Source organism: Patagioenas fasciata, chromosome 7 (assembly GCF_037038585.1).
Source record: "Patagioenas fasciata isolate bPatFas1 chromosome 7, bPatFas1.hap1, whole genome shotgun sequence".
In the NCBI taxonomy this organism is placed as follows: domain Eukaryota; kingdom Metazoa; phylum Chordata; class Aves; order Columbiformes; family Columbidae; genus Patagioenas; species Patagioenas fasciata.
In genome coordinates, this window is record NC_092526.1 from 19,946,902 (window position 1) to 19,959,523 (window position 12,622).

The 12,622-nt window shown below is 34.4% G+C and overlaps 1 protein-coding gene across 8 annotated transcripts in view; it reads right to left on the reverse strand.

The window, feature by feature from the left end:
* LOC136102869 (sodium channel protein type 2 subunit alpha) overlaps positions 1 to 12,622 on the reverse strand; it is a 77,698-nt gene that overhangs the window by 21,807 nt on the left and 43,269 nt on the right. For all 8 annotated transcript variants that reach the window (XM_065840288.2, XM_071810996.1, XM_071810995.1 and 5 more), the window contains 2 exons: positions 10,738 to 11,223; positions 340 to 460 (listed from right to left, as the gene is read on the reverse strand). In XM_065840288.2, the coding sequence (XP_065696360.1) occupies positions 340 to 460; positions 10,738 to 11,223 (607 nt within the window). The remainder of the gene's footprint in view (positions 1 to 339; positions 461 to 10,737; positions 11,224 to 12,622) is intronic.

Consider the following 12,622-nt stretch of genomic DNA (forward strand, 5'->3'; position numbering starts at 1 on the left):
TATTTTTGACAGTTGGTATGTAACTTCCATTTGTTGTTGGAGTCTCACAAAAATTAATTTGTTCCAAATTTCAAGGGCCCTTTCAAATAAATGAAAAGCATTTTAAGAATAGAAGAGTCAATGAAGTTTTTTATTTACAAGATGTATGCAATGGCCAGGCAGATAAAGTTACTCAAAGTCTAGAGAAACCTTGTTTTGACATCCAATTTCCAGCAATCTAGGGCAAGAGTACTGAGTTCATCAAGGTCCAACAGGTTTGAATGTCCCAAGAACTTAAATATGCCTAGTAATCATGCCATTTTACTAATATATCTCTTAAGTCAACAGTTATTCTACAACCTTCTGTAAAACAGGCTTCTGGTTCAAGAGCTTCTTCGCTTTCAATTTCTGCTTGCTCGCCCTCTCCAGGAGGAGCAATATCAACTGTGCTGCCTTCTGATGAACTGGATGCGTTTAGTTTCTGCAAGTAAAATTCCACAGAACATTTTTTTTCTCATTAGATACATATTCTATAAGAAATGATACTGAATCAAATAATACCAGTCTCTGACTTGTGAAAAACACTAAATTTATACTAACAAATATCCATCACCAGGAATAAAAACACAGTAATGACCAGTACAGTGAATAGTTCTGTTTCCCAGTTCGTCTTCTCATAGGGAACAATTAAATATAAGTAACTACTAACCTGATCCATGTATAAGACTTCTGAAGTATTCTCAGTAGTATTAAAACTGGAGAGCTTGCATGTACCACACTCTCGAGTTATTTCATTTTCTTTACTATAGAGGATAACACTGAAAATGTGTCTTAGTTTTCCCAGAAGAATGAACTAACAGAAAGCTCCACATGTCTCTTCATGTCCACTACAGATGGTGTTTTCACAAACATACACCATATCTGGATTAAAAAGTTGTAAATTTAATGGTATTTAATGGTGTATATCTGCACAATTTCATTTTTGCAGAATGCACAAATTACCAACTCCAAATATCTTTGCATTCCAGTCTCCCATGCATATTGAGAGACCACCTGAGGTTCTTTCGATCCAATTTTTTTCTATCATTCTACCATTTTTGTGTGCAGTGAAAAATATAGTCCTTACTACAGTACAAGCACCTCTAGAGCTGAAAACTGCAAGAACTGGAGAGTGATATGAAGCAACTGAAATTAAGTCACTTTTTACCAAGCACATTGAAATTTGGATTGGGTGAAGCTGTTCATCAGTCATGCAAGACTGGCCATAATTTTATCCTTTAAAGAATGCATATTTTGAAAGGACAAACCTGCTAAAAATACACACAACTAATGCGATAACTAGACACAGAATTTGCAACTTGTTTTCAGTTGTCAATACCATTTGTGTCTTTCATTGCTTTCATCCAAAATGCATTATCTTTTACTGTGAAACAAGGCATGTAATCAGAAAGCAACATTAAAAAAAGCATGGCAGTGAAATACTTCTGGTATATACCAGGTAGCAGTAATAGGTACAAATTTCAAGGAGGAAATTAGAATGCACCTCTAACTTAAATACTTCAGACTGTACACTCACTGATGTAACAAAAGGGCATTGGGTCACAGGCTGAATTTGTGGTTTCAGCTAAACAGATCTGATCATGCCCTTTGACCAATATAAAGACCTTTCTACACAAATTCTTTGAGAGAATGCTCTTCTTATTTAGTTTTCGAGATAGTGACATTTTTAGAATATAAAGAAAAACACTGTTCAGATTATTTGAATGATTTTGCATCATATAATGAACAATAACTTTTTAAAGTGTTGTTTCCATGTATTCTCTTCTTCAGAGACACTTCAGCAAATTTAAACTGGTTATGTACCACTTCATTTAAAACCCAGTCCCTTCAGGAAAATGCACTGGGAGCCAAGGGATTTTTTTCTGCCAGACATGAAATAAATGGCACATATATCTTTACACTGATAAGCAATTCTTTCCTCATATTCAACTCTTTCATGAGATGGATGAAATTTTGAAAACTTTTATTTTGGGTGATGGGTAATTTCAGGGTTAAGTATCAAGAAGCGGCCCTTCACACACATGTGCAGATGTAGTTGATGTGGGGTCACTCAGACATCAGGTTGCATGGCTGATACTGCATTGTGCCCAAAAATAAAGGACTTGTCGCATAATAGAAAAGATTTCTGACAAGCACACATGGATGAGTTTGAAGAACATTCTTTCCCTTTTAAATATCATGGTCTGTCATACATGGAAAATCACATTGACAGATGTGAAAAGATTTGGATAAATTCATTGAGATTTGGATTTTTCCAGTGGTTAATTTTTGATTAGTAAACATGTTAAAATATCGTGTTTCCCTTTTCATACTGCACTTCCTCTGGGACTTCCAAAATTTATATTTGTAAAATTGTTACAGCCGTATTACCTCTAAACAGAATAATTTTATTACTGGTCATGTAGATTAGTAAGTCTGAAACAAAATGTTATGTACTTCACGTAGGGAGAATATTTTAAACCTTGCTTTCTGTAATACCTTTACAGACCAAAATGCATATTAATGTACTCAGCATTATTACCACACCACTTTATTATCCACACGTATGGCTCTCTTTCAAAAATGAAATAAGATTTCTGAATCAACTCTCTTATTATACATCATAGTAATACAAAGAAATAAGAAGTCTGAAACCTGTCACTGAAATTGTAGGCAATTTCTTCATTAAATAAAAGCCAAATATTGTGAAAATAATAATCTGCAACATTCAAGTTAGGGAAATTTAAAGTAATTCATGGCCTGATCCATCATCACTAAAACAATTACTGATTTAATAGTAACAAGATAAAGGTTCAGAGTAAGCATCAATTATTCATCTATATGGGTGCCAATTAGAAGGCAATCAATTTTTTAGCTGCATCTTCCCATGTAAATTCTGTTGCACAGTCCTGTCAGCATAGTTGCTGAAACCAAGTGTCTGAGGTGCAATTTATAATCAGTACAAACAAAACCTACTGTAATTATCTTCATTGTTTTTCACATAAAGCATTTTCTTCATTCTTTTTCAAATAATCTAAAACAATTGCACTATTAAAAAAAAAGTCATTAAGTTAATAGAACTCATCTTCTTCACTTCAAGACTCTAAATTAGGAAAGAACCATTGCATTTTAAATAAGATGACTTTAATGATCTTTATTTTCTAGCAATAAAACTAATAAAACTAGTAGGAAGCTTGAGATACATGATGGATTAACACAATCTTTTTTTCACCTCAAAAATGTGATTATCAGCCACCAGAACACGCCATGCCCTGTAAATACTTATTTTCATCCTCAGTGATATCACGTTTTCCTTTAAAAGGAAACATTTTAAAGCGATTGCTTATGATGCAGCATTCTCAAGGCCTGAATCAGCAAAACAACATGCTCGACTAAAGCGGAAGCCTGGGCAATACTGTGGAAACCACATACAAAAATAAAATAAAAACCAAGACTACCTCATTAGGGTTATATTTTTCTGAAAACAGTATTATAGATATTATTGTATAGGATATAACATTAAAAAATGCTTCATCACCACACCAAATACTTGGTTAATATATGTATAATCAGCCTCCATACTGTCCTTTCAGAGCAGTGCATCTCTTTTCAACAGCTTAGATCACTAAAACAAGCTTTGACCAACAGCATGTTAATGTGCCCATTTACAATTAAATGCATTCACTTAGGACCCAGTCTTGCTCTCATTTGATTTTATTCTAGATTTCAATAAGAGCAAGAGCAGGCTACTAAAATTTTAAGCTTTACAAACGGCTTCATGATTCAGGTGACAATAAAATAAAGGGATTCAGCCATTACAAATTGTCTTTGGTAATTCAGCCATGTGTTTTTATCCTTCAAATCTCGAAAGCTGCACTGTAATTGGGTGACAAAACATAAAATAATGGGGATCAATAATTACAAAGTGATTCTAAACTGACTTTAAATCTCAGATCATAGGATATTTGACTTTTATGTAATATTAAGAAATCTACTTTAAAAATCTCTTTCCTTAAAGTTTGATGTTTGAAGCATATCTTGGTTTAAAATCTAATCAGTAGAATCTGAGAATTTTCAGAATATTTCACAAATATTGATTTATTTTGGTATATCTGGACAATTTATACTATGATATAATATAGGTAGATCGTACCACACTATAACCAATGGCACAAAACAATTAGATTATCCTTTTGTAGCCCGTGACACTGCCTGAAGGAAGCAGCTTTGAATCCTGCTGTAGGACTGAAATCTCAATTCCAACAACATTCTGATGGCTAGTTTTACTAGGATAATTTGACCTCCTATGTTTCATGTAAATTTGGCTCCTGTGCCACATTGGCTCTGCCAGTTATGCATCAGCGGAGATTATACTTGCTTATAATGAAAAAAACCTAGGGTAAATATGCATGGAATTTTATAGAAATGATACTGACTACTCCATAGTCTTTCTAATTTACACCAAGTGTAATCCCCAGCTGAGTCACAGGCTGCTGTCGTGAAACACATTCCAAAATATCACTATCTATAAGGGAGTTTAAAGTTTAAGAAAAGAGTATTTGCAAAGTGCTTTACTCTGAGAGTTTTATAAGAGGGCTTATTTGCTAAGCAAAATATTAGCAATTATGAAACTGTTTGATCTGCTTACATCTTAGAAAACTCAAGATATGCACTGCCCAAATGAATACAGGAGGTAGTTCGTAGCACCTTGAAGATTTGCATTACAGTGCATTGTAGATTTAAAACTATAAGCATAATTTTTGTGCAAGTAGCTAGTGCAATAGTTTAAGTGTTAGTCATTAAGGAGCTGAAGTTGTGACAGTAATCATTACATATATCACTTCACACATTTCATTAAATATTTACATTTATAAGGGCTGAATCAAAAAGGGTTGTTTTTATTTTTTAAAAACTATGCATGCTCCCTTTTTCTTTTGCCTCTTTACCGTATAACATTCCAGTACTTTTATGAGCCATACTTCAAAACCTCTAGAGCATGCAGTTATTGCTAAAGACTGTATTAAAATATTCAGAAAAATCATTAGCAGAGTTAAAAAATGTATGTTGGGGTTGCCAGTCCCGCCTGACCATGCTGTGATGTGAGTCCCAAGACTCAGCAGAGAGCAGCTGTGCATGTTTCTACTGTCTTGCAATGGATAGGGAAGGTACATAGCTGAATAGCATGCAGGCCAGTCAAAGTCCATTTAAAAGTGATTATATATATGTACACATATATATGTATAACTTGCTTAGGTAACCTGTGTGAAAGTGGTGACACGTTGCTCTACCTGGTTAAAAAGCACCAGAGCTGCATTCTTGATTGCTCCAGCTTGGTTTTACCCCTGTGAGAAGTAAGAATGGTAGGTTGTGAAGTTCAAGACACAGGATCTTTAGTTTTCCTCTTTTTGGAATCTCTAATTCAAACATGGCTTTAACACAATTAAAACATAATTATTAAATATTTTATCATGAGTTGGCAAAAAGGGAAATACATACCACCTGAAATGTTCAGCAAACTTTTCTACAGAACTTTTTAGTTTATTTTAGAGAAATAAGAAATGCAGAAGCTTGACCTAATCATTTGCACTGTGAAACTGTAATTCATAAATAAAAATACAATTAATTAAATTAGTAAAGACATGGTTAGCAGATTTTGAAAGTATTCCAGTATTTATATAGTGCTTAATGCATATTAATGAAAATTTTAAGTGTTTTTTGGTTTAATGTTCTAGTCTTCACTTAACTGACTATGTGATTATCTCTTTTATTTGCAAAAAGAGTACATAAAGGAAGCAAAATACTTTGAATCTCTCTCTAATGGTTTCAAAAGCGTATTGGATTGGTGTGTGGACAGTGGTGTGTGTACCCAGAGATACAGTGTCATTCATTACTTATCTGCAGCTAGTCCAGAACTTAGAGAATCGGTGAATTTTGAAGATACTGTCCCAGAATTGGTCAGTTTTAGAAAACGGAATTTAGATTGTTGGATATTTTAAAATAAATGTGATAAAAACGTCATCCAAAAAATGGATCAAATAATTACTTGGTATGTTTTGGTTAAGAAATGTGTTGAAGCCCAATGGCAATGCTTTGCTTTTGGGAATGCAAGAACTGTGTTCCTGTCTTTTTAGTCACAAAAAGTCACAAAAGCATTAGTGAAGCCGATCAGAAAACTGAACTCATTCCTTGTTTTGAAAATTCAGGTAATTAGATGATGAAGACTATTTTTAATTTTATTAAAACTATCTGTTGTGGGTTCAGAAGTTAACTGAGCAGCTTTACTTCTCCAAGCTGAATTTGTACTTAGTGTACATATACTGTAGATAGAAAGGTTTTTGGAATTCTGAATGATAAAGGCCTGTAGGTATTTCTTTAGTTGTGAAATAAGCTTTCCATAACTGATTAATATCTCTGAAATTACTTTTCTGTGTTGAAATCCAAAACTTTATTAATAAAAGTTGTGACTCAGGTATAATGAACAGTTGTGAAGTGGTACCAAAATATGATAGTTTGAAGGCTTATGTTTGGTAAGATAGGTATAGTCCATTTATTCCACTGATTAGCAGGCATATTTTGTAATAGAAACAGCATCCTCAGTATTAACTTTAAAAAGCACCAAATTATTCCTGTTAGTTACTTCTAATTTTCTTATTATTTTCAAAGTTAATTATCTCAAGTATCTTATTTTCAGAGAAGAAATCTGTTCTTTCTGATTGCTATTTCATTGGATATTTTCATGAGTTATTCATTGTCTGTTTTCTGATAATAGATATTAAAGCAATCCTCTTTCGAAGTATCAATGAAATGTTCACTTCTTTCAGGTTCTTTCAGCCAACTATTACTCTAAAGTAGTGGGTAACTTTTAAATCTGATAAATGTTATTGTTATGCTGCATCCAAACAGAGAGTTGCCCGAATTTCTAGTGGTGTGTGTTAGAAAGATCTTCCTTAGGTCCGGAACTTGCAACCGGGTTTCAGGATAGATTCTGGTAGACTGGGAAGTTGTTAGCTAGTGTCACGAGGATGGAGCCAGGCTCTTCTCGGTGACAACCAATGACAGGACAAGGGGTAATGGGTTCAAACTGGAACACAAAAGGTTCCACTTAAATTTGAGAAGGATCTTCTCAGTAAGGGCGACAGCACTGGAACAGGCTGCCCAGGGAGGTTGTGGAGTCTCCTACTCTGCAGACATTCAAATCCCGCCTGGACACCTTCCTGTGTAACCTCATCTGGGTGTTCCTGCTCCGGCAGGGGGATTGGACTGGATGATCTTTCGAGGTCCCTTCCAATCCCTAACATTCTGTGATTCTGTGATTCTGTAATTAGAAAGTGTTTTTATTAAATGGGAGGGAAAGAAAGGGGGAAAAAAAAAAAAGAACCAGTCTTCCAAAAACAAATTTGGTGGTCAGTTATTTTGCACCATAGTATATTTGATGATAAAAGTTGGAAAAACTACAATTTGTTCTTCACTCACCCATGGTTACAGTTGCTATAGTAATTACCTGCTCTTGCCACACTCCTCAGGGGCACTGGCCCTGCCCCACTTCCAGCGTGACCTGTTATTGCTGACAGACTTTAAGTAATCATTCTGCTCTAACATCAGTGACAGTCAGTAAGACACCAGAAAAAAAATGTCTTATTTTACAGTTCCTGTGTAGATCTAACTTCCCACAGCTCTGTTGTTAAACAAAAAAGTTATTAAAGGGCATACCTCCTGAGGGTGTTTTAAGTGCTATGTACTGCCACGGTTCAGGCAGTAAAGTTCTGGCTTCTCACCCCTTGTTTTGCAGACCAGGCCTTCTCCTGGCAGGAATGCTGTCTCAGTGGTTACCCTCGAGAGGCAAAATAAAGCAAACAATGGTGTACTGTTCTAGAGAAGTAACTTAAACACTGCGGCAATATACTCTTTATCTTCCTCAAAAGACAATCAGAAGGCAGCAAAAGATCGAACAGTACTGTCGACTTGGTAGAAGATTTGGCATCTTCACAAATTCCTGTCACACGTCAGAACGTCTCTTCATGTATTACCAAAGCAGGTGGATTTTTGTGCACACAATAAGAAAAAGCACTTTATCCTTTCCTTAAAATTAATCCCAAAGCAATGGAATAAGGAATCCAGGGCAGAAACTGCAGTTAATATAGAATTCACAATTTTCAGGGCACTGGTAAGAAATTCCTGTCTTATTAGATACCATCCACAGTATGCACACTTGCAATGTATGAATACATCCCAGACAGTTAAGCGCTAAACAGTTGTGAGTGAGCAGAGCTTGAGGGACGCCCTATTGCTCCAGCTTTGTAATGCTAGTGATTATTATACTCTATGGAAATATTGAGGCTCCACAGAAGTCCTAAACATATCCTATCTCTGTTGAAAATTTATCCACAAGTTCTTAATATAGACACCATCCATCATTCACTGGTGGATTTCCCACAGTCATCTGAAATACTTGCTTTCAAATTGCTCATACAGACTTTCGGATTTGGTTTCTCTTCCTGAAGATGTATGAATACATCTGAAGTTCATTAAAAAAAAAACCCAACTCTTTCAATTTATTACGGTCCTGAAATTTGAGAATAGCCTTAGAAGAAAAAAACATGATGCCTGAACCAAGCAAAGATGGGAGTGAAAAGAGCAACTGACTTGTGAAAGTCACCTTGCAATTGGTATCATTCAGAACTTCTCAGCACAACAAGGGCTTTTACTCTTTTTTCTTGGGGCATATTTACATCATATATTCACTTGAAAGCAGAGGAGTTTCTGCCTTTGCATTGCATTTTGTTTTGTCCCCAGCTGTTCTGATAGAATATATGGCAGTACAGTGTAAACGGAACCATTTGATCTATCTTAAAGAAGAAATAAACAAATAATAACTATGGAACAATGTTGTTTAACTGACATCACTCCGGTGACGTGCCTTATAATACAGACCCACAAGCCCTGTAGCAGAGAAAGTGGTAAAGACTGCCAGGAGACCAGGAGCCAGGTATGGACGGGAACTTCCCAAGCCAGCTCCGCTCCTGGGGCTGACGTGTCACAGAACCACACATTCAGCATCTGCAGAGCTTCTAAGCTTCCCAGCTTCCTAATGCACAGTGCACACTTTTAAGAAAGTAACGTGTTTGGGAAATTTTTAGGCATGTAACTTCATAAGATGGAATTACCAGGAAGGCACTCATCACTGCATTTATCAAAACTAACTGCAAGGAAAGCACGAAATTTATAGTAAAATGTCATTTTAAAAAACATCAGAATATAAGAAAATACTTTGAAGACTTTGCTGAAGGTTCATTGATCATCTTACATGAAAAATACTTAGCTCTCAGACCCAGAGTCACTCTGAAAGCTTTGTTTTTATACTGGTTAATCTCATAACTGTGTCTCTTATACTCTTAAATTGTCAGGGTTAAGCACTACTGCTATACTATCTTATATGTCTGCATTGAAAATGTTTTTCTCATAACTGAGCAACTCAGTCAGATGATATAATATCTTGCTCTTAATCTTACAATTGTTATGCAGAGTAACCTTATTTGTAGTTGCAAATAAACACACGCTCTTTGTGTTCCTTTATGTTCTTTAGCAAAAGACCATAGTGTGATTAACTGGATCATGGCTATCCATTACTGTTATTTAGTGTAGTTTGGTATTGCTGAGGAATACAGTATTATTTGCAAATCTGGCAGCTTTACAGCTATGATATAGTCATAAATGTTGGCCTTCTTTATAGAAGAGCTTTATGGTAAACAAACCCTTGTGTATTAATGAGTTATCACACAACATCATAGTTTCTAATCTAATTGAAAACATATTTATCCATCATTCCTGATGCCTTAAACCTCACAGTTCCTACATGTCTAATGTTATTGAATATAATTATATTCTGCTAAAGCATTTGTTAGCTTGTCATTGATCATTACTCCAACATAGGAGGTTTTCCTTGAATACCATTATCACCTGTTCATGATAACTTCTGGTATCTGAGCCACTCATACTTTGAGGCACAGGACTTCTGGTTTTCAGACCAGCTTCTGTCTCTTTGCACAATAACAGTAGCATTAAGGCTTTCAAGTAAACTGTTTCCACATGTATCTATATTACAGGATTATTCTGTTCTCCAGAATAACCTGAGCTAGTGCTTTACCATGACATCAGTTGGTATCTGGATTACTTCAATTCAGCCAGCCATAGTCTCTGAACCCAAAATTGGTATGAATATTAATCACAAAACATTCTAAATAGACAGAATACATCACTGTTTTATGATGTCTCAGGGTTCATGTTTAGAACTACCCTAAACAGAGAAAACAATAGTTTTTCTACACCTGTATGTGAGTGGGTATGCAAAGCTGTATACATTCCTTAGCCTTCTACAATGCTCTTATCTCACAACACCTAATCGCATTATATACTACAGAAAGAATGCCTTATGAGATGTGTGCTAGTCCTAAAACCTCATAAAATTGTGAAAGAAATAATCATATTTAAAATGGTGCATCTTCCAAATGCTAATAAATAGTATTCAAAATGTCATCTCTAAGGACCCTCTAGCGTATCACCACATAGGGTAATTTTTTTCTTGAATTATAATTACATAAAATAATAAAATCTGAACTATATTTTCCTGCAAAGATAGTTTTTAAACAATTCTAAATATGTAATTATGAAATATGTTAATGTATGAATTCAATTTATTTGTTAAGATACAAAAAATCTTACCTGTTTGCTTTCTTCCAAATCAGATTCACTGCTAAATTCTTCTGTATTTAAATTTTCAAAATCTGATTCTCCAACTGCAATAGGCACTGTCACAGTGAGGCCTGGATTGTTTATGAATGACATGTAATCATTTTCATCGATCACATATTTTTCCACACTGCTGCCTGTGCCTACACCACTGGTGGTTCCATTCCCATCTTTAAGATAATTCGGATCTTTGCTTATTTCCACGGCAGTATGATTGGAAATGCAGCTGTCTTTCTTGTTGTTTAACTCTTCAAGTGCTTTAATTTCCTCTAAAGCTTTCTGTTTTCTAACAAAGGCTTTTTGGATGAACTCCCGTATCTTCTTTTTAACAAAATCTATTCCCTTCTGAATCCTCGCCACAGCAATCTGGAGATTGTTCATTTCATTATCATCGTCTGTAGCAGCAAGGTTGTCTGAACTGAATGAGCTCAGCAGCAAGGCCAGAAACAGGTTCAATACCTAAAAGATGAGAGAATGCAGCTGTGTAGTAAATACATACATACAAGAATTGAGTGTTTTTACAGGATGTTGTCAAATAGCACACATTGTTTTGAGAAACAACATTCACTAATATAGCACCTTAAATTACAGAAGATCTCCTTACTTATTTTGATCAGTATTCACTCAGAAGATAAAACAGACAAGCTAATACCTAAATATTTAAAATTTTTGATCTTTCTTTGAACCAGCATGGTTACTCAGACTCTAAAATTAAAAAAAAAAAAAAAGTACAAAAATTCTAGCTCTACATATTCCTCAGAAGTTTGAAAAGCTGATGTCCAGATCTCTTAAAATCACTTGGAATTGAAGTAGAATTAAATAAACAACATTTGTAAAATCAGATGCATTTTTGTGATGCAGATATTTTAGAAACGAATGTCAGTTAATGCTCTAATAACCTACTTACACTTTCTAACTCCTATTTGGAAGATCATACCATGAGACTATGATTTTCTCTTAATTCTGAGTTTGTCTCTTAAATTCTATAAAGCTTGTCATAAAAGGATAAAAGGAATATTTTAAAAAAGAATTTCACACTTTAATCTCTATTATTTATAATACTATATTATTTGTAATTGGATTTTTTCCTTTTTCACCAGACCAAAAATGAACATTTTGTTTGCTCTTATGTAAGAATTTAAAATAAATGGACTTCTTTCATCAGCAGGTAAAATACTTAGCCCCACTATTGCCTGAGAACTGTGGTTTATTGCCTCAGAATTCAAACATCATTATAGCTGTTTTAATATAATCTCCTATAAACTGTAAGTATTTCACTAAATCTTATAAGCAATTTATAATTTCATACTTTCAGTCTGATATACCAACAGGCATCGAAAGTTGCCATGATATGTCAAAATGGTATAAATAAGATTCCCCATTGTTAAACCGGTTAGGCCTCTCATTTGGACTTTCTCTGAGACTCAATTCTGCAGACTTTCACGGTTCCAGAAAAGACCCCTGAAGGTAAAAAGGCACTTGGAAGAAAGAGGAAAATGTGAATCTGAAACAGCATTTCTATGCTGAAGCTAATGCTAAATAAAATAAAATAAAATAAAATAAAATAAAATAAAATAAAATAAAATAAAATAAAATAAAATAAAATAAAATAGTAGAGCAGGTTACTGATCGTAACTTCTTTCTGGGCCTCTGCACATTTCTGCTGATATCATGTCAAGATTGCACAGCCATATAAAAACATTCTGAATTCTAATTTATAAAAGGCTCAATCATGTTAAAATATAACACTAAAAGAAGATAATTTTGACAGGCAGTGAAATACAGTTTTTAGGCATATCAGAATGAACTGCAAAGATTAACAGCAAAAGTAATTTTAAAATAAAGTAAAACTGTAAAT